Source organism: Lissotriton vulgaris, chromosome 2_1 (genome assembly GCF_964263255.1).
Source record: "Lissotriton vulgaris chromosome 2_1, aLisVul1.2, whole genome shotgun sequence".
NCBI classification, from domain to species: Eukaryota; Metazoa; Chordata; class Amphibia; order Caudata; family Salamandridae; genus Lissotriton; species Lissotriton vulgaris.
In genome coordinates this window covers 1,768,154,651-1,768,175,094 of record NC_141687.1, presented here as the reverse complement: position 1 = coordinate 1,768,175,094, position 20,444 = coordinate 1,768,154,651, and the positions used below count along the sequence as shown (strand labels likewise).

The following is a 20,444-nucleotide window of genomic DNA, read 5'->3' as shown; positions in this document are numbered from 1 at the left end:
GACGGCCAACGGCGACGTAGACGACCTCAGAAAGGGCCTCGACCGGCGGAGTGGAGCAAGCGTCGGCAACCTCTGAACAGTCCTCGACCGTTGGCATCGAGCCGGCGCCGAGGACCTCCGAAAAGGCCTCGACGGTCCGGAGTCGGAACGACAGAGACTCAACATCTTCCAAGGTGGGAACATGCAGAGAGGGAGTGCGCAGAAGCGTTGTCACGCACCATGCCCTAGCCCCCTCCAGCGACGCAGCAGGGAGCCCCGGGAGGCTGTGCAATGGCGCTGAGGTAACAGCGAGATGTCGTGGGATGGCCATCTGGGCCGTGTTCCGACGTCGCGGCGACTCGAGTTGAAGTCAAGGCACTCGGTTGGAGCCAAGGGTAAAACCGCCGGCGGAGACCCGATCTGAGTCCCTGACCCCCCCACCCCGCCCCCCTGTGGGGCCCAAAGGCACACCAGGGAGAGGGACAGAGTCAGAAAAGACAGTTGTCCTCCATTTGAGGCAGAGTCGCCCCAGGACCCAGGGCCTGAGTACGGTAAAGACTTGGAGCCAACATGATGTTGAACCGAAGCAGACGACCTCCCCGACTTCTGTTTGTGCTTACCGGAGGTAGGTCAATGATGGCGCAGGTCCCGGGACCTGCCCCGAACAGGAACGTCCTCCTGCGTGTACTTGCGCCGCGTGGACAGCTCTGGCGGAGAAGGAGACCTGTGCCACGTGGGGTTCGTACGTGACATCCGAGCAAACTGTAATTTCATGCGGCATTCCCGCAGGGATTTTGGCCGCAGCTGTCGGCAAGCGCCACACTCCACGGAGTCATGGTGCTCCCCCAAGCACCACATACAGATTTGGTGTTTGTTCCGTCCCTGACATTTGTCAGGAGCAGGACCGGCACGGCTTGAAGCCTGCTAAAGGCATCGACACACTGCTCCTCTACGTCAAAAGGGCATCGAAAAGGCCTGTAGTTAACAAAACAGGCCCGAGATATCACTTTCCCAGATCTGCGTTAGGACGCGGAAAAGAAGAAAACTGACAATAGCTCAGCACGCCGAGAGGGGCTTATATGGCCCCATTAACATCACTTCTGTGGACGACGTAAGGACAGAGTCGGGCGACGCCGCCTCCCGGCATGCAGAGGTATTGCTGGGGAAAAAAGATTTTCCGGATCCAGTCTGATGCTTGGGGAGATCTTCTAAGTTAAGGAATCTGCGGCTAGATGCCTCTATCAGATATAACGTGTTTGTAAAGCGCACCTTCACCCAAGGGTATATTGGCGCTAAATAACAGATGTTTATTTTTACCCAACTCAATGGTACTCATTTTATCGACCTCAGAAGGATGAAAGAGTGAGTTGCACAGCCAGGATTTGAACCTGTGACCATGAGGTCGAACAGAGGCCCCTACAGTGCTGCATTAGTCCACTAAGCCACCAGACCCAGTAGGATTCCCACCACCTCCAATTACACTTAACCATGTGAGTGGGCGTATTTGCATTATAACGGGTAAGGGGTAATTCCGGATCAAAGAGCAACACAGAATCAACCAAATTAATCAAATTGAAATTTTGCCCAGGCCTAGCCAATGTACTATCAGATGGTCACTTGTTTAATCCATTCTTTACTCATGTATAAGGCCCAACCACACATTTGGAGTCCGAAGAGAAGTGTGGGAAAGCAGGGCAGAGGAAGTTATGTGTATTGCCGCTCATCCCGGGACTTTTCCACACAGACATGAGGAAAATAGGTAATTTTAAGCAAAGCTTCATATTTGTGGACGTTGTGGATAAGAAAATTAAGTGGGTCCATGCAAGTAACCCCACTCTAAACTCCCCTAGGTTTCCCATGTCCCTATTCAGTCTACTGTTTACAAATAAGAATTCCACAAGGCTTTGCAAGGCTTTACTCCGAATGGGAAAACCACCATAACGTGGCTGCTATCCAGTCTGTCACAAGTGCTCTGATGTCACTCAAGGGTAAACAGTGTGTGACAAAACTTCTGCTGAACAAATAAAAAATAAATACTGCTCATCTGTGAACACCACAGATCACTACAGTAGTTTGCGAAAAGATGCAAGGCATTGGCTTTGGATTTGCAAGCAAAACATCATGAACCCTTTATTACCTACCTACAAGTCAAAGCGTTCAGATTACGTCATACACACCATCATGCCAATTGGAAACATGCCTAGGAGTGCCTATTATCTATTTAGCCATCACATTTACTATTGGTCCTAAAATAATCTAAGCATTTCAAAACATCCCTTAGATCTAGCTATGATTCTGGCATGAAAGCCTTCAATGAAGGATACAGTGAAGCTGCGGCAAAATCTATTGTGTACAATTTGTTTGAGAAACTTGTAAAGGAGGTTTGTTAACATCAAAGTATAAATTAATTGTTCAGCTCCACATGATCACCTCTAAAAGGACAATGGAATTTGTGGGCATACCAGAGTCATTAAAACTATTTCACTAAATTACACATGCAATTTAAATAAACTGAGTAAATGTATCTAGGCTAAATTCAAATGCTCATGTCACCGTACCTAGATCTTCTTTTTGAATCCTGAGTAAACGAAATATTTTTTTCTTCCCAGATGTCTTCCTCATCAGAACCACCATCATCAAACTGCTGTATACGTTCCTTACAGCATGCTTCAAACAGGGCTATATTAGCCTAAAATATTTTAAATACATCATAAATGCAGCATTCTTAAATATATAAAAACCAGAGAAACATCAAAAACACAAATACAATTTAATAATAGGTTTGTCGAATTTATTCATGTTCAGAATACATTTATGGACATAAAGTAAGAGCGACTTACCTTCGGTGACAATGTATCTGGTAGAGACAATTCTAGCCTCAGATTCCTTAACGTAGAATTATCCCCAGGCGTGAGACTGGAACCAGAAAAATGTTCTTTGCCACAGCATCTGTGCGCCGGGGGGCAGTACCACGTGACTCCGCCCTGATGTCGTCCGCGGGCATGACGTCAGCAAGGTCACATAAGCCCCTCCCCGGCACGCCAGCGTCAGTTTTCTTCGGAGAACTTTTCTGCGCCACAACGCGGAAGCATCACAAACAAAAACTGTGAGAATATGGGAACAGTGTGCGAAAAAATCAGATAAACATAAAGGGAAGAAGCGAATGGTGAGGAACAGCACCATTCAGGAGTGCGCCAGGCACTGTGGCACCGAAAGTCATAGAAGGGAAGAACAGAGCTGACATCCTCCCTTGGGGCAGAAAAGCGTGTGAAAAATGTCACAGCAGACGAAGAGGCCCCAGTCTATAAACAGTAAAGGACAACAAGGCCAGAACAGAAGAGTAACAACAAATTACCTCAAGACAACACCAGCAAGGAGAGGCGCATCCCCTGTAAAGTGCTAAGGGCCGAGACACAGCCAAGAGACCTCAACTCAGAGGACTGCAGAGTAATCCGAAATTAGAAGCAATAAAAAGGGAGAAGAGCATGAATAGGCCCCACACTGGAAGACCAGGGTGCAGGAACGCAGAAGTACCCATGAACCCACCAACCAATCACCAGAAAGGAAGGAGTGGATCAAACAAACAGAACAAAGCATTCCACTAGGGAGGAAGTGAAAGAGGGCACTCGCAGGAGACAAAACCACCCGGAGGCAGGCAAGTGCAGAAGACCAAGCTGAATGGGGAGGAAGGGTGGACCGCGAAGGAATCTGAAGCTAGAATCGTCTCTACCAGATACATTGTTACCGAAGGTAAGTAACTCGTACATCTGATACAGACTACTAGCCGCAGATTGAAGCCGAGCGCCCAGAATAGGTCTGGGCGCAAGACGAAGGCAAAGGCCAGTGAAATCCAGAACAACCCCTAAAGGAGAGCATTCCGGACATAAACCGACCCACGAAAAGAAGTGGGACCAGCTAAAAGAGAAGAGGAGAAATACGTAGGACGGACCAAAGCAGTCAACCTGAACACAAGAAAATACCAGGAAATCCTATCCCCCCTGGAACACCAGACACAGGACCAAGCCGAAACGCCAGACAAAAAAGGGTGGAAACACAACAGCACAACGCCGCAGACGGCATGCCAAAGCTGGTCCAGCGATGCAGTGGATACTGAAATGACAGGACCTGGAACAGCGCAACCTACGCCCAGACAAAGATCAAAGAAACCGCACCAGTGGTAGACAGCGATGCCAGGAAAGGAGAAAAACCCTCAAAGGGGAGTCCACACCCTCCCAGTGAAGGACAGAGCTATACAATAGCTACAAGTACCCCTCTAAGGGTACGAAATGTCCCAAAAAAAACATGTAAACTACTCTTAGGGAAAAATCCTGCATCAGAGGACAAGAAAATAAGGACCTTTGGTTAGAACCACAGACAGCTTATTAATCTGTCAAAAAATACGCAATTGCCAGGGGGGCTGTACCAGCAGCCAACAGTAGAGAGGGGCCAAGCCTGGGACCCTAAGGCAAGGCAAACCACACAGAACACCACATTCCAGGAAAAAGGTGGGATAAAGCCTCCCATCAAGCCCCGGAGGATCAACAAGCCAAGCTTACGGAGGGGGAGGAGGACGGAGCCCCACAAGGAGATGTTGAATGGCATTGTCCGTGTGGGTGTTAAACAAAAGAACCCCATCGAAGGGCAGTTCAACCAGACGCTCCCTAATATCCTCAGGAAAAACACCATCCCGAAGCCAACATGGCGAAGGAGAGTCACAGAGCTGGCCATAGCACGGCTGAGGGCATCAGCAACATCCAAGGCCGCACAGAGAATAAACGCGGCCAACTCCCGACCATCCAACAGATAGTGCCGTAGATCAGCGCTTATATATAAAACACAATGTCCCTAGAGGTAACAGTAGAAAAGGCAGTTTGGTCTATGGGTCCCACTCCTGTTCTTTTTCACTAAATAGTGAGCAGCTGCCGAGTAGATCAGCGCGGGCACCTTCGTGAGACAGAAGGGACTCCACAGAATCCCACAGGCTGGAGGTAGCCCTGGCCAACACACAGTGTGTTGAGCGCGCGCAAAGCAGCATTGAAGGAAGCGAAGATGTTACGCCCCCATGAATCCAACCACTAGGCCTCCCGTGACGGAGGAAACACCAAGGGCAAGAAAGGAAAAGCCGTCTGCAGAAGAGGGCCCTGAGTAGAAGGGTGGAAACAAAGGCAGACTGGATCGTGCGGAGCAGGACAGTGTAGGAGCAGCTGAGGCACCGGATCACCCGTGGCAGGATGCCCCCAAGCCACCAGAAGAGTTTTGTGGAGCGAAGCTTCGAATGGAAGAAGCAGCTCCCATCCACCAGAGCTCTGGTGGAGAACTTCCAACAGATGATTCGTAGGGAATGGGGTGACGGGGGTCACCCATCCGCAAAATGCTAGCAGCCGTGTAAATAGCCCTAACAAAGGCTATACTGGCTTACGTAGGGCGTCTCGGGGGAGAAAGCAATTCCTCAGTGGGCGACTGCTGTAAACTAAGCCGTCCGTCCTAAAGTCCAGCTGGAGGAATAAACCGCCAGCCCCGGAATAGTGGAGTATCCACAAACGAGTGGGGGGCCTGAGGGGCTTCCGGGGAAGTCTGAGAAGCCGGAGGAGCAACCAACCACATGCTGCGGTAGAGAGGGTCCGAGGGTTGAGGCCATGGGCACGGCGAGAAGCCCTCCCTAGAAGACGCCCATGAAAAAGCAACAACGTGGCGTCCCGCCTCCGGAGAAGAAGAGACCAGGAGATGACAACCTCCGGAGAGGAAGGAACCTCCGGAGACTAGGTGAGGACCCAACGCCGGCATGGCGCTGTGGAGTCCGCCACAGGTGCCGGTGCGACTTCGATCGGCGCGGGATTGGGCCGAAAAAAGGCACTTGCTCGACCTCACACGAGGCAGCCGCCTGCGTAGAGGACCGAGAGGGCCTTGGGAAAGCGCCCCAGGCCCCGGTTTCCACCCGCGGCACCGCCAGGGCTGGGGAAGAAAGCCTTCGGCGCTGAAAAGGCATCGACTCTGGCTCCGGCGAGGCAGCCGCCTGCCCAGAGGACCGAGGGGGACTCGGGGACGATCCCTGCGGCCCGGCAATCTCCTGCGACATCATAAGGAGCCCTGTAGGGATTTGCGGCAAGACAGCTACGCCGTAGGTCAAAGAGGGGAACCCCGCAGGGCCGCACCTAGACGACGCCACACCCCCACAACCTGAAGCCGAACTCGTTGGCGCCAAGGTTGATGCCACCGGCGACTCTGCGGAAGGCCCCGCGCAAGGCAAGGGATCCACGGACGTCTCAGGAGGAGGAGGGGGGGGGGGCAAAGAAGCCTGCAGAGCCGTAGCATAGGCTTTCATTTGGGCCCTAGTCCCCTAGACGCCAGGCGGGTAGGGTGTCGACTGGCAAGCGCGCACATCCAGAGGGGGACCCTCTCCCTCCGCCGAACGAGGACAAGGCCTCGGAGACAAGCTCCTGGACCTACCAGCGGGTTTGCGACGCCCTTGGGGCCGTGGCGAAGGGCGATGCCACAGTCTGAATCGGCGGTTCCTGGCTTCCGAGGTAGGAGACTGATGCTGGGACAACACAGACCTGGACAAGCGGGCCGACAGCAATTTCATCCGGCGCTCTCGTCAGAACTTTGGTTTGAGGTGCGGACAAGCATCGCAGTCCGTGGAGTCATGGTGCTCGCCTAAACATCACATGAAGATAGGGTAAGGGTCCGTCGCCGACATCTGACGTTCACAAGAAGTACACGTCTTGAAGCCCAAAGGCATTCGCACACAGTTCCTGAACGCAAATCGTGAAAAGGCAGCCTGAAAACAGGCCAGGACACGATCGACCGCGTTGCACGCAAAAAAAAGAAAAAACAGACGTCAGCGCGCCGGGGAGGGTCTTATGTGACCTTGCTGTGATGACGCCCGAGGACTACGTCAGGGCGGAGTCATGTGGTGCCACCCCCGGCACGCAGAGATGCTGTGGCAAAGAACATTTTTCCGGATCCAGTCTCATGCCTGGAGATAATTCTACATTAAGGAATCTGCGGCTAGTAGTCTATCAGATACACAAACTACCTACTTACACTACTTTGATAAATTAGAAGCATCAACTGTGTTAAGGTGAAAACAAATGGTATGTTTCATAGCTACCATTTAAGCAGGATAAAAACTCAAATTTTTCAAAGACCACCCAATAAACTCTCCCCTAGAAATATGTCCTGATGTATACAATTTAGTGTTTCTAGTAAAGGAATTTTGCGTTTTTTTAAAGCATAGCAACTGGATGGGATGGAATGGAGTGTGGTGGAGAAGAGTGTGGTGGGTCGAGAGGAGCGTGCAGGCAAGGGAGCACAGGTTTGGAGGCTTGATTGGTGTGCACTGCCCAACGGTTGCTTCCTAAGCCATTTTTGGCTTCAGTTCTTCTCTACCATTCCCCTCCCACCCTGTCCAGCAGAGACAAAGGGGCCACAAACAGATTCAGTGGGCACTCATTAAAGGGACATCAGCACCCAAAAGGAGAACTTCCCTTCACCTCCTCATAGATGATCAAAGAGGACACGACTTCTACTTGCGACTTAAGGTGTTATCTGGCACTTCCTTCGTGTAAGTGGCAGGCAGGGGACCATGTAAGCAGGGAAGGGAGCAGAGACTTAACAGACCCAGTTCTTCGGACTAGTCACCACTTTCTGCCTAGCTGGACATGGTGCAGCTCCAGGTTAAAATTAATTTGAGCACCTAGATTTCAGAATCGCACCTTCTTTAGGAGGGGAGTCGCAAGCTGCAGTGACACGCCCTCCCGATCGGATGTCAAAAACATTAGATTATATAGGACAGTGGTGCTGCCTGCAGACTTAACATATGGTTAATGTACTCAGTGGCCGAATAGGTAGAAATGCAACCACTATTTCCATCTTCTTCTTTTACTTATGGGTAGGTCATTTGGTTATGGCGATGAAAAGGAGTAGAAACTTAGGAAAATGTAAGCACTTCTTTAGGCCAAATACAACTCCAACCAAAGAGCAGTTGAGAAACTGTTGACAGGCATGCAAACAGAGGAACAGATTTACCAGTGACTGTTTACAGCTTGTAGTGCTGTAGGTTCACAAGGTTTTCATAGTCCTGACATTTAGTTTTGGAAGCTGCAAGTTGTTTACCGTTTAAGTATACGTTTCTAATTCAAAATGACTACTGATTGCTCCACGAAACCTACAATGCACCACAACAAAATAGACCGCTTCAGGCTATTTATTTGCCATGTGTGTGAGTGAAAGTGTACTATTGCATCATAACACTGACTGATGAAGTATTATCTCAAACACTGCACTGTAACCTTACATCTGGGAGAGGCTGGATAGCATATGTGAACTTAAAGTAACACAGTTAACTCCTTCGACGCTCATGACGAGCTCAGCTCGTCATGATGTACACCTCCATACACTCATGACGAGCTGAGCTCGTCATGAACAATGGGAATCAAGATAAATCAGCACAGGAGGAAAACAACACTAGCATCGATGGTGTTAAGTAACATTGTTACCTCAACGAAAGACTAACCTTCCACGTACCCAAGAAGAACCTCAGCTCTGCTGCCCTGGCAAAGGTCCCTTGCATCCGCAGAAAGCGGGAGAGCTTTCTTCTACATCGCAGGAAAACCAGGAACGAGCTCCCTGTGAACATCAGACGCTCCCCCACCCTGCACATATTCAGGAAGAACCTTAAGACCTGGCTCTTCGACTGACCTGGAGCCACCGCCCCCCCCCCCCCCATCCCCCAACAGCGCCTTGAGACCTTCACGTGTGACTAGCGCGCTTTATAAACCCCCGATTGATTGATGTGCAGCTGAAGCTCATACACACCTGTTATCTAGTACTGGGCTGCAATAGACCGAAAAGAGGTACCCTCATCACTAAAGCAGTGGCTTGCAATCACCAGATGCTCTGAAACAATTTGCCTTAATAGAGCCACTTAACAGGCACTAATATCCACAAAATGCTTTGTAAAAGTGCGTGTTGTTGACCATGTTGCACCATTACAAATGCATGCAAGTACGAGATTACCTAAGAAACTAATAGGTACTCCTTTTTTACGACTTCAATGTGCCTTCAGTACAGCATGTGCTTTACCTTTCCAAAACGGAACTGTGTGCACTCAATAATACATCTTGCAATGTTCAACTTGAAAACATTCTTACTAATGCAAAAGCTATAAATAGGTCCCATTGTTTACCTATGATGTTTGTAACACAAGTGCTCTTTAAACATCCAAAGTATGGAAAGCTCTTTCACAGGCGAGTGAGCTGTGGAAGAAAAAGGCAAGTCTTTAGCTTGATTAATATGGAATGGGGAAAAAACCTGTGGCAGCAAACAAGGGTTTTTTCTCCTAAGAACAACCCGATCTTTGTGTAACCATATGAAGCATTACTCCACATTTAGGACTTGTAACTCTGATCCTTCTTAAGTAGTGATCGCAATAAATAAAGCCACCTTCCATGCAAGGAACTTTAATGCAATTGAGCGCAATGGCTCAAAAGTGCACCCCATAAGTCCAATAATAAAATCCTATCAAGGAAGGGGAGGGGGCGTTGTTGGAGGGATGACTAATATAGCCCTCAATAAACACCTTCACCACTGGAATTATATAGACTAGTGTTCACTATTCTGCTTGTAAGCTACTACAGCTGTCAAAGATTAATCACTGTTTATCCTACACATGCCTTCTGCAGGTGCAGAAAGGAGCACGTCTTGTACTGAAGCCTCTAATGGTTCCATACCAATGCCACTAGACTTGTAAACAATTTTTTTGCCGCATAGCAAGCTCTTTAGTAGGCTTGCGAGTCTCTTTACATACAGTCTTGTAGCATTTGAAGGTACCGAAATCTAAGACTTTAGGTGCCCAAACACAAGGTACAAGGCACTCAGATCAGGGTAACTCGGCCAATCCAGATTCTGTGGGAGTAGGTCTGTAAAGAGAGCTAGGTTTTCGCATGGTTTTAGCGACATATCTAGTAGTATTGACTACCAGGGTTGTCTTGACCAATTTGGTGCAGTGGAAATAAGCCTAACTGGCCCTGGTTTAATTTTACTCACTACACAGAGGATAAACAGAAGTGAAGAAAAAGCACAGGTAAGTTCTCCTGAACAGTTCATCTCTAAAGAACTGCTTAGGGGCTTTGGTTGTGGGTACCTAGATAAATGTTTGCCCATTTTGCATTCTCTGCGGTGACTAAGATTGATTGCAGGCAACACTAAAAAGTGAAAATGTTGAACTACTTGGAAGTTCACCTGCAATTTGTAGGTTTATTGAGGAGTCCTGTGCAGCAGATCCGCAAAGTCCTTGGAAATGTTCCGCAAGTAGGAAGACTGGATAAGTGGCCCTATTCTCTATGACAGATGGGACAGTTGGGGAGAATGTGTGATGCCCAGCTTTGGGGCGCAACATATAGTGATCAAGTCTCCCCATATAAGCTTGTGTCTTTCTGTGTATCACTTTATACAACTACTTTAGTTAAAGATGTACTACCATAAGATCCAGCAGTTATGCATTATTTGTCAACATTGAGAAAATGTTCATTGATTTTTTTTGTTTTTTTAGTCTTAGGGCATAATGTGAACATGTGCACTGACACCGGCATTGCAGTCTGGCAGATTTCAAGAACAGGCACTCTGTGTGCAAAAGTAATGGTAGTAGCCTTAGCCCTGGTTGAATAGGCTACTCAGCTCTTCTAGTGACTGCTTTTTGGCCAGTTGGAAGCTGATTGTAATGTAGAGTAATATCCACTTAGACAGTGTCCTTTTCTGCAAAACCCTTCCGTATATTAACCCAACAAACCACCACAAAAAGCTCATCATCCACAGGATAGTCATTGTTTTGATCAATGTAAAAGCTTTAAGTTGCTCCAACAGATGGAGACCTCTAGAGTCTTCAGCACCAGTTTGTCCGTACAAATAGTCTGTGGTGTAGGGCAGTTGTACTAATAGGAGTCTGGAGTTCATTCGTGCGACAAGCTGAACTGATTGGAATGAAGAAGATGGTATGAAGGAAGTACACAAGGGAAATGTCATGACCAAGTTAAGGTGCCTCGGTGGCATCACAAACAGTTTGGAAGGAAATATGTGCGTCATACTTTTAATAAATCTCATTGAAGCAGGTCATTTAAACCAGGGCAGTCGGCCCAGCAAACACAAAAAGACAAACATAGTGACAAATAACAGTTGATAGCGCTCACTGACAGAAAACAAACAAGCATTGGAATAGCCAATAGGTCTCGCCTTTGGGACCTTGTAAGTGGATAGCCATGCAGCACATTATGCTGGGTGCTGTGCCACTAGGGATTGACGGGCTCTACAATTGCTGCACACTGTTTACTCTTTATAATTAGCAGCTATTTGGCGACTTTCTACCTTACATGTGGCCCGTCGCTCTGTCTCTAGAGGTCAGTCCAGTGGAGGCGCTTCCTAATTGTTTAGAGAGGGTGTTTGGGGCTTAAACTTTTTCCAAACACCATACATGTGTGATTGTGATCTCCAAACACCAGGCACTTTCTCCAAGTCGATTATGTGAATAGGTTGTAGTTCGCCACTCTGAGCTGATAGTAATTTCCCGACTGGGTGGAAGTGACCAAAACAGTCATCAGATTGTGGGGCACCACATGGAGGGGGTGCCCAGCGTGGATGTGTGAGTGGTCTTACCACCTTCTGTCCAAATTGTGTGGACACTTTGTCTGTGAGATGCTGTGGTGAAACCGGTTGATGCACGTCATTAAACTCGCCTGTAAGTTTGGTGGTTGGTATTTTACCATGGTGTGACTGAATCTTTTGTGTACCCCTCCTCGCCACAGAGTTGTTCCTTACTATTGAATCGGTTCTCTCCTCCTGCATTCTCCGCTTGGTGTTAGCTCGTGGCCGAGTTTTCAGAAGAATTTGTAACAATCACTTTTTAACCAACTGCAGTTTTCAGCTGACATCAGTGGATGTCCCGTGTCTCACTCGCCCTGTGGTGTCATGTGATTGACATGTGATCCACTTGGGAGTATCACACGGTTCACTGATGTGCAAGAGGACAGTTGTGCAACTCCCGGCAAGCCGGCTGGGCTCCACACAGGCGAACCGGTTACTTAAAATAGCATCCATGCCAGCTCTTAATGGGAGCTGCATACCTCAGTGTATCAGAGGCCTGTCTAACCTACAGCCCTCCCTGCTGTTCAGCACTGTGCATCACCCACAGCTCTGCTAGTGCTCTTAGAGCCTGACCTACAGCACCCTGTTACTCCAGTCACCGGGTCACCAACCGCTCTGGGGCATAAGTCGGGCTCGAAGCAAGCGCACCTTAACCACCCATGGTTGCTGAGCTCTCAAAGGGCGTGCAGCTTCAGAGGGCTGATGCTGATCAAGCCACTAACGTGTTGTGTTTATATCGGCAGTTTCTGAGAAGATGAGATGACTGTGGGTGTGCATGGCCAGGCAGTTTGAGACGTTGCTTTAGATAGGGGTGTGTGTTTGTATATATATGTCCTCAGTTGGTTTGACATGGTCATGTACGTGTTGTCCCAGGACGCCTCCCTTTATTCCGGCAAAAAAAGTCACGAGCTGTGGCAACCATAAGAGATGAAGCTGTAATCTGTCTGATCAACAGATTTCCAAATCTGGTGGATTTAGAAACCTTCATAAGGAGCTTGCGAAAGTTGCCTAAATTGGTATCGGAAAAGAAATGTAGGTGTCCCATCCTTCCCTTGGCAGGAAGTAGATGGCTCGTTCCAGCTGTCGGAAGGTGATTTTTGGAGTGAGGGGGATTTAGCAGTTGGAAGGAGTAAACTGCCAGTGAACACACAAGGCTACCCGCCTATAGGAAAAGGTCAGAGGAAAGACCATGCCCCCTGGCAGCTGCACACAAGCATTTGCAATGCAATAGGACTAACGTTTACGCGAGACCTATTGCATTGCAAACGGGAGTGCTGGGGGGGGGGGGGGGGTAGAGGGGCGGGAAGGCACCACCAGCAGGAGTGCGGACAGGGTGTGCGAGAAGGCATGGACAATGGGAGTGCGGGGGAGGGGAAGAAGGGACGGGGAACAGCAGTGCAAGTGTGGGAGGGGAAATGTACAGTGCTCTAAATAAAAGGTCTGTACAGTGTAACACTCGAAGTAAAGGGTCAATAGCCATGGGAGGGTACAAATGACGACATGGCCTAATAAGGGAGGAATAACAAGCCTTATAATCAATCAGAAGACATAATTTACGAAGGACAAACACAGAAGCCAATGAAAAATATGGGAGGAGAATGAGGGCAGCTTGTCTCTCATACTCTAGTACTGCATGCCTCACAGAGCAAGTAGCGCATGCGCGCGCTGCCGCTAAAGCTTTACCTAAAAAAAAAGACAAGAAAATAAATAACCATTTGGCTTGTAAATGATCTGTCTTGCGGGTTCCATATTAGGTCACAAAGTGGTCCCAGCATAAATGGACTTTGCAGACAAACGCCTGGCAGCAAGGATGAACTCAACAAATGGTAGACTGACTGTAGTGAACTTTTGCTGCACAACCTCTAATATGGAGGTGTGTATTGTGCAGGATTGGTGCAGAATCCGGTCCTGCTTCTGCAATAGAAGATTCTTACAAGTAGCAGCCTGATGAGTAGACAGATGCTCATGCCTAGAAGTTCGAAGTACCACACTCCCCTAGCCCAATCTAAAGCAGTTAGGATAACTTGTGCCCAGTCTTTCCTAGTATTCTTTAGAACTGTGGGCACGAGAAGCAGGAAGACATACAGGATTTCCCTGACCCAATCCAGCAGGGATGCACCTACTAGGGAGGGTTTTTGTGGGAACTTTAACTTGCATAGGTTTTGACACTGTGCGGCCTCAATGGCGGCAAAAAGATCTTGACCCCCCACTATCAGAGGATACCCTGTGCGAACCTTGGGATGGAGACATCATTCATGATCCGCCAGGCGACATACAGCAACAAAAAGATAAACTAAGTGAAACTATCAATATTTATGTTTCCATTAAAGGGCAAAAGAAAAAAAAAGGATAAAGCACATATTAAATGCTTTAATAGCTGTGTCTATAATGCATAGATCTATTAGAGAAGCGCTCCAGAGAACATGAGAAATAGATGAAAGAAATATTCAAGAACATTTGATTTAACAGATATTTCTAAAGTGATGGTAATGAATACATGTACTATTTCAGCAATGACTGGGACTACTTTTGATGCAGAAAAACTCATCCAAAACGTACAGACATGAACAGGTTAATACTATATTCAACATAGAGACCTCTTTACAAGAAATAAGATAGCACAGAGTTCCATGGAACCTCATTAACAAAGTTGGAATAAGCCATGTGTATAACTGGAGTGGTCGCAAAAAGATGTTAGGTAAGCAGGACGGGATGAGTGGGTGAATTATTGCCCAATAGTACTTATGAAAATCAGTATAACTGCACTCGCTGCTCTTCCCCCTCTAATCACCTCTTCATGCCAAATATGTACTGTTCAGGGTAAGGCCGATTTCTACCTCATAGTAATGGAGGGCTTCGTGATAATTGAGGCCATATCTGCAAACCTGAGCTGTACTGTGCATCTTGGAGAGTCGACGCAACCCCTGGAAACACAGTTATGCTGTGTCCCACTTAGGGATCCCTGTCAGGGTTCCTATTATGATAGCAACCTTAGCCAAGAAGATGGCCAGGCGCGGGCACGCCCACGTAATGTGTACCAGCTCAGCGTCGTATGCGTGACATCTTTAGCAGTGTTCCTGCGCTGCTGGGTACACTTGGTTTAATCGGTGTGGTGTGAGGTAGGCCCCATTAAGAATCATGTACTGAATGAACTTAAATTTAGCAGTACGGGACACCCTCTAGGGGTATTCAAGAAGAGAGACCAAGTCCTTGTCTGATAGGTCCTTGCCAAGATCTCTAGCCCACTTTTCTCTTAGCGCCCTGAGGGAGATCGCTGCATGCGAGCGGATGCCCCAGTAAAGCCATCTAATCAGGTGGCGACCGTCGCCCATGAGGTATAAAGCATGGGCCAGCTCATGAGCAGGGGACACCACGCAATCCGGTGCCCAGTGTTTCTTAACATACTTAATTATAGCTACATGTAAGATAAAAAGGGTTCGCAGGACTGTGCTTCCGAGCAAAATTCTCATGATCCATAAACACAACCTCCGCTCCATGAACAGCATCTCCACTGTGGAAACACCCTCCCGTCTCAGTTATATATGCTATGCCTGGTTACCAAACCTGTGGGCGTGGAAAACCCAAGCCGTGGGGTATTTGGCACATATCAGAGCAGCTGGCTTCTATATTGTAATGCTCTTCTCCAGCAGGTTAGAGCTATTCGAAATAGGAGGGCCGCAGGTGGGAATACTGCCTTTGGGTAACAGTAGTAGAAAAACAAATTGTCTAGTCATCACATTAACCACTGACAATTATTCAAACATCCGACCATGAACCAGTTCCTTTGGTCTGGAGTATTTATTTACTAATTTTTTCAATATTTCTAAACAAAGTAATTTGTTTTTTTAGTGTTCAGAAAAAGGGAAACAAAAAATTTTCATTACATATAACAAGAAAAAAGAGTCAGAATTTCAAAAAAGAAAAAGCAACCAATATGGTAATTCATGAACCACTTTATACATTAATTGAACGGTTGCTGCCATGGGGGGAAACTATTTATACTCTTGGGGAAAGTCTTATTTAAACTAACGGCTACTCCCTAAGAGGAGATTCAAATCAGATGAGTGTATCCCACTGGTTGAGAAAGGGGAGGCGCGTTTTGAACCCCACCACGACTCTTCTGGTTCTCTTCAAGGCCGTGACTGGGTACAATCTGCTAATTGAAATCTGGGCGATGGAAGCCTGTGCTTATGCCCCGTGGGCTCATAGCTAAAAATTGCCTTCATTTGATCAATGATCAGAACCCTGTTAGATGCGGGTGCTTTTTTGTGAAGATGAGGGCTTGCTTTTGGATTCTGTGCCCATGTAATGGAGTTCAGTTAAATTTTTTCCATCTTGTGTGGATTGAATCTTGTGCCTTCGGCATTCCCTGCGTGAATCCACTAGGATCCCAAGCAGTGGGTTATTCGGAGCATATGAGAGCTGCTGGTTTGTATATTGTAATGCTCTTTTCCAGTAGGTTAGAGCTACTCGAAGTAGTAGGGGGGCCGCAGGCGGGAATCCTGCCTCGGGGTAACAGTAGAGCATGGAGAGTGACTTGGGTCATTGCAGCGGACTTGCAGAACAGTATGCGCGAAAGCCCGGTGCCCCCATGCCCCCTCTGTCTGCCCCTAACTGCAGCTTTGCCAGTCTCACCCTTTCCAGTCCTTCCCCCAAATCAAGTACAAGAGTGTGTTCAGAGTTTTAGAAAAAGGGGCCTGGTTCAGTACTGGTAGGTTTGTGAAAAAATACAGCAGACGCAGAAACATAACCATCTTAGAGATGGCTATTCTGCCACCCACTGAGAGGGGCAGATATATTCAAATTTATATTTTTGGCGCGGAGTGCCTTGACTGTTCTCAGCAGGTTGCAGTCTAGTAAATCTTATGGGGCCCTGTATATTTGGATGCCCAAGTATTTAAAGGTAGTTGGCGCGACGGGAAGAGTAAAAAACCCAAATCTAATGACGTCTGGGTGCACCTCTCTGTGGAAAGAGAACGCGTACGGCTTAGTCTCGTTTATGGTAAGTCCCGATATTTATTCAAACTGTTTAAATATGTGCGGTATAGGCTCCAGGTTGTCTTCTAGGGCATGGATATAAAGGATAAGATCGTCAGCATATGCTGATTATGCATGTAGTGTTACTGATGCGAATACCTTTTCCCGCTGCCTCTTTCCTGAGTTTGATTGCTAGGGGTTCAAGCTCCAGCACAAATAGAAGTGGCGATAAAGGGCAATCCTGCTGTGTGCTTCTGCACACTGGGTAGAGCTTTGATACGTGTGCACCTGTGCGGGCTCTCACCGTGGGTACCATTTGGAGTAATTGAACCCAGCACAGGGGGGGGATACCTAATTTACCGGGGGTCAGTTGTATGTATTCCCAACTAAGGGTATTGCAGGCCTGGCACAAATCGAGGGAGATGCCCGAAGGCTCCTTAAATGTCTTTAGGGGTGGCCTCCAGGACGTGATAGAGACTCCTAATATTCAGGGAGGGGCATTGTGCTGAGACAAAGCTGTTTTGATCCGTGTGTTTAAGTTGTGGCAGGAAATGAAGCAGACGGGCTAAAATTCTACTTAGGGTCTTGTATTCAATGCCTGTGGGATCCTTACCCAGCTTGGGAAGAGAAGTAACTAGGGCCTGCATTTCAGTAGGGGGGTAGGCTGCCAGATTCTAGGGCTGACTGGTATAAGCGCTCTAAGTGAAGAACTAATTTGTCCGAGAAGGTGTCATAAAATTCTGCTGGTAGGCCATCTAATCCTGGTGTTTTGTTCCACGGGAGTTCCCGGATGGCTTCCTTCATTTTGGTTTCAGAGATTGGACCAGCTAAGTCTTCTTGGTACGTCTGGAATAGTTGAGGACATTGAAGGTCACACAGGAAAGATTCTATTGCTCATCTACCCCAATAGATGGGCCTTGTAATATTCGGAACCGTCCTCCAAATAATCCCTGAGACCCAGTATATTCTGTCTCTATGACGTATAAAGCAGTTTGTAATATTTCGTGAGGGTGACCATTTGGTCCGGGAGTGTCCTACACGACGTTCCCTGCTGGTGACGTAATTCAGTGACATAGTTACGAAATCCCAGGCCTATCGCCTTCTCCATATACTCGAGCTACACAGTGTTTCCCCACGGAATTTACACTCCCTCTCTGCCACCTCCTTGTACTCCGTCATTTTCTCACGCAGGCTAGCTGTGAGGGCTCCTGAGACACCCCCCGCCATTATCTCCTGCTCCAACCCCCTCAGTTCATTCTCCAGCGTGTTCAGATCTCGTCTAAGCTCCTTCAGTATGCCCCCTCCCTTGGAAATGCACCATCCGCGCACAGTGACTTTAAATGCCTCCCATACTGTTGTCAGACTGGCTACGGAGCCCGTGTTTCTGGGGAAGAATTCAGTAATCTCCTGCTCTATCTCTGCCTTAAAACAGCATCCTGTAAGTGAAGCCTCCAGTTAACATAGGGGGTCAGGTTAACCGGGGGCCGTACAGTGACTAACACTGGGGAATGATCGGAGAATGTTCTAGCCATGTGTGCCGTCTTGCCAACCCAGTGTGCCATTTCTCTCGAATTAAACACATAATCCAACCGGGCCCAAGTATTATGCATTGTTGAATAGTGTGTCCCTTCCATCAAAGTAGGGTGCAAGTAGCGCCAGGCGTCTAGCAAGTTATCCGAGGTTACAGTGTCCTTCAAGGTGCGTTGAGAGTTAGTGTAGCACGCCGCTGTTGCATGTGATCGGTCTAGACTCGGCTTGACGACAGTGTTAAAATCTCCTCCCCAAAACATATATCTGTGCCCAAGCGTATGTAGTTTGCCCCGTAGTGTAAGCATATGGTGTACTTCATCAACATTGGGCCCATGATAGTTCGCGAACATCACATCGTGCAACTGCAGCCTGCCCCACAGCAAGCAGTACCTCCCCTCAGGGTCTGTTATGTTATGTTATATTTGTCTTGTATAGCGCACGGCTACTCAAAGAGTGTCCCGGCGCTTTATTGCAGACCTGTAGCAAAAAAACTAAGAAAATTACGGGAAATAAAAGACCATAAGCGGAACGTCCAGATTCATCTCTAAAGAGTAAAAAGCCAGGTTTTCAGGCCCTTCCTGAAAGCCAACAGATTGGAGGTGCTACACAGTGCCACTGGCAAAGTATTCCAAAGCTGTGGTGCCAGTAACCCGAAGGACCTGCCCCCTGTACGTGCCCTTTTCACACGGCGGACCACGGCGAGAAACAGACTCAGATCTCAGGGAACGGGTAGGGCGATTGAAAGCTAGCCTCTTTTCGAGATATTTTGCTCCAGAGGCGTGAAGAGCCTTATGGGCCAAGGTCAAGGCTTTAAAAACTATCCGCTTCCGGATAGGCACCCAATGAAGTGACTGCAGAAGGCCCGAAGTTCTAGCTTGGCCGGGTAATCCAAAAATGGCCCGTGCTGCCGAATTCTGGACCACCTGCAGCCGTTGCAAGATACTCCGGCAGGCCGAGATAAAGTACGTTTAAATAGTCCATTCTTGAGTCAATTATGGCCTGAACCGTGGTCTTCCTATGATCCTCCGGGAGCAGAGGAAGAAACTTGCGGAGCATCCTGAGGAGCCCGAAGCAGGTACCAGTGGGGCTCAGGATCTGAGATCTCAATGTCAGGCCATTATCGATCTTAATACCCAGATTCTTGGCTAGCTGGGAGGAGCCTGCTGGAGGGAACATATTGGCAGGCCACCATACCTGCCAATCTGGGTCCGATCTGCAGCCGAAGAAGAGTACCTCTGATTTATCCAAGTTGCACTTGAGGCTGTTCAACTGAAACCAGTTAAAAACAGCCCCAAGGCACCCGTCAAAATCTGCTCCTTTCCCGCACGTAAAGAGGAGCTGGGTATCATCGGCGTACCCCTCCCTCAACAAATCTAACGCCTCGTTTGATAAGTATGGCCACTCCCCTAGAGTAACTTGAGTAGGACGCGAAACAGCTATGGGATGCCCACCTGGATGCAAAACTGGACGTGCTTCCTTGTGAGAGGTGCGTTTCCTTTAGAAGAGCCAAATGAGCATGATGGCGATCTAAATATCCCAGCACTTGCCTACGCTTCCTGGGGTAGTTCAATCCTCTAACATTCCACGAAATGATGCGTAGGTCTGTTCTATCCCTATTGCCGCTAGTCATGACTATCGAATAATGCAGTCAGAGTATTGGCTTGGTCGCATTCACCTCTCAACCTCTCAGAAATAAATCTCAACTCACATTGTCTCCCCAGTCCCTCCCCCCATCACCCACACCGGCTACCCCAACTTGCCAGGAATAAAGAACCCACACCCCACGTACACCCGCCCCAACATGGAGCTTCCGCGCTCCTAGCAAGAGAACCATTCAACCTATAACGTGGGGAATGCCCTCAAGTGGGGGCCACCAGGGACTCCCGCCATAGCCACTCAGCCCCTCTATCAGACCCATCCGCAACCTCCTGCGCCACAGGGGTCGGTGTCCGTGCTGCTGGAGGCCTTCTATGTAGTCCTGTAGTGTCAAGCTAGTTCCAATAGTGGTGAGTGGGATTGTGAGCGTCACTGCGCGCCCTCCTCCCGGAAAGTCGATTGTCTGTCCCGCTTTAGATAGTCTTCGCCTGCTGTGGTGTGTTAAAAATCTGCGGTGACCCCCGATAACCGTAACCTTGCGGGGTACAGCATTGCGTACTGAATGCCCTGGGATTGTAGTTTTTTCTTCATTGCTGTGAACTAGCGTCTGGCTTCCTGCACATTTTGGGTGAAATCAGGGTAAAAGGATATGGTGGTGTTTTCATACCGCACTTTCCCTTTTTCTCTCGCCAGTCTTAAGACCCTGTCGTGGTAATTCAGGAACT

General features: G+C 48.3%; 1 protein-coding gene across 10 annotated transcripts in view; it reads right to left on the bottom strand.

Moving 5' to 3' along the window:
* PPP6R3 (protein phosphatase 6 regulatory subunit 3) overlaps positions 1 to 20,444 on the bottom strand; it is a 1,665,951-nt gene that overhangs the window by 436,292 nt on the left and 1,209,215 nt on the right. For all 10 annotated transcript variants that reach the window (XM_086957827.1, XM_086957831.1, XM_086957834.1 and 7 more), the window contains one exon: positions 2,538 to 2,668. In XM_086957827.1, the coding sequence (XP_086813953.1) occupies positions 2,538 to 2,668 (131 nt within the window). The remainder of the gene's footprint in view (positions 1 to 2,537; positions 2,669 to 20,444) is intronic.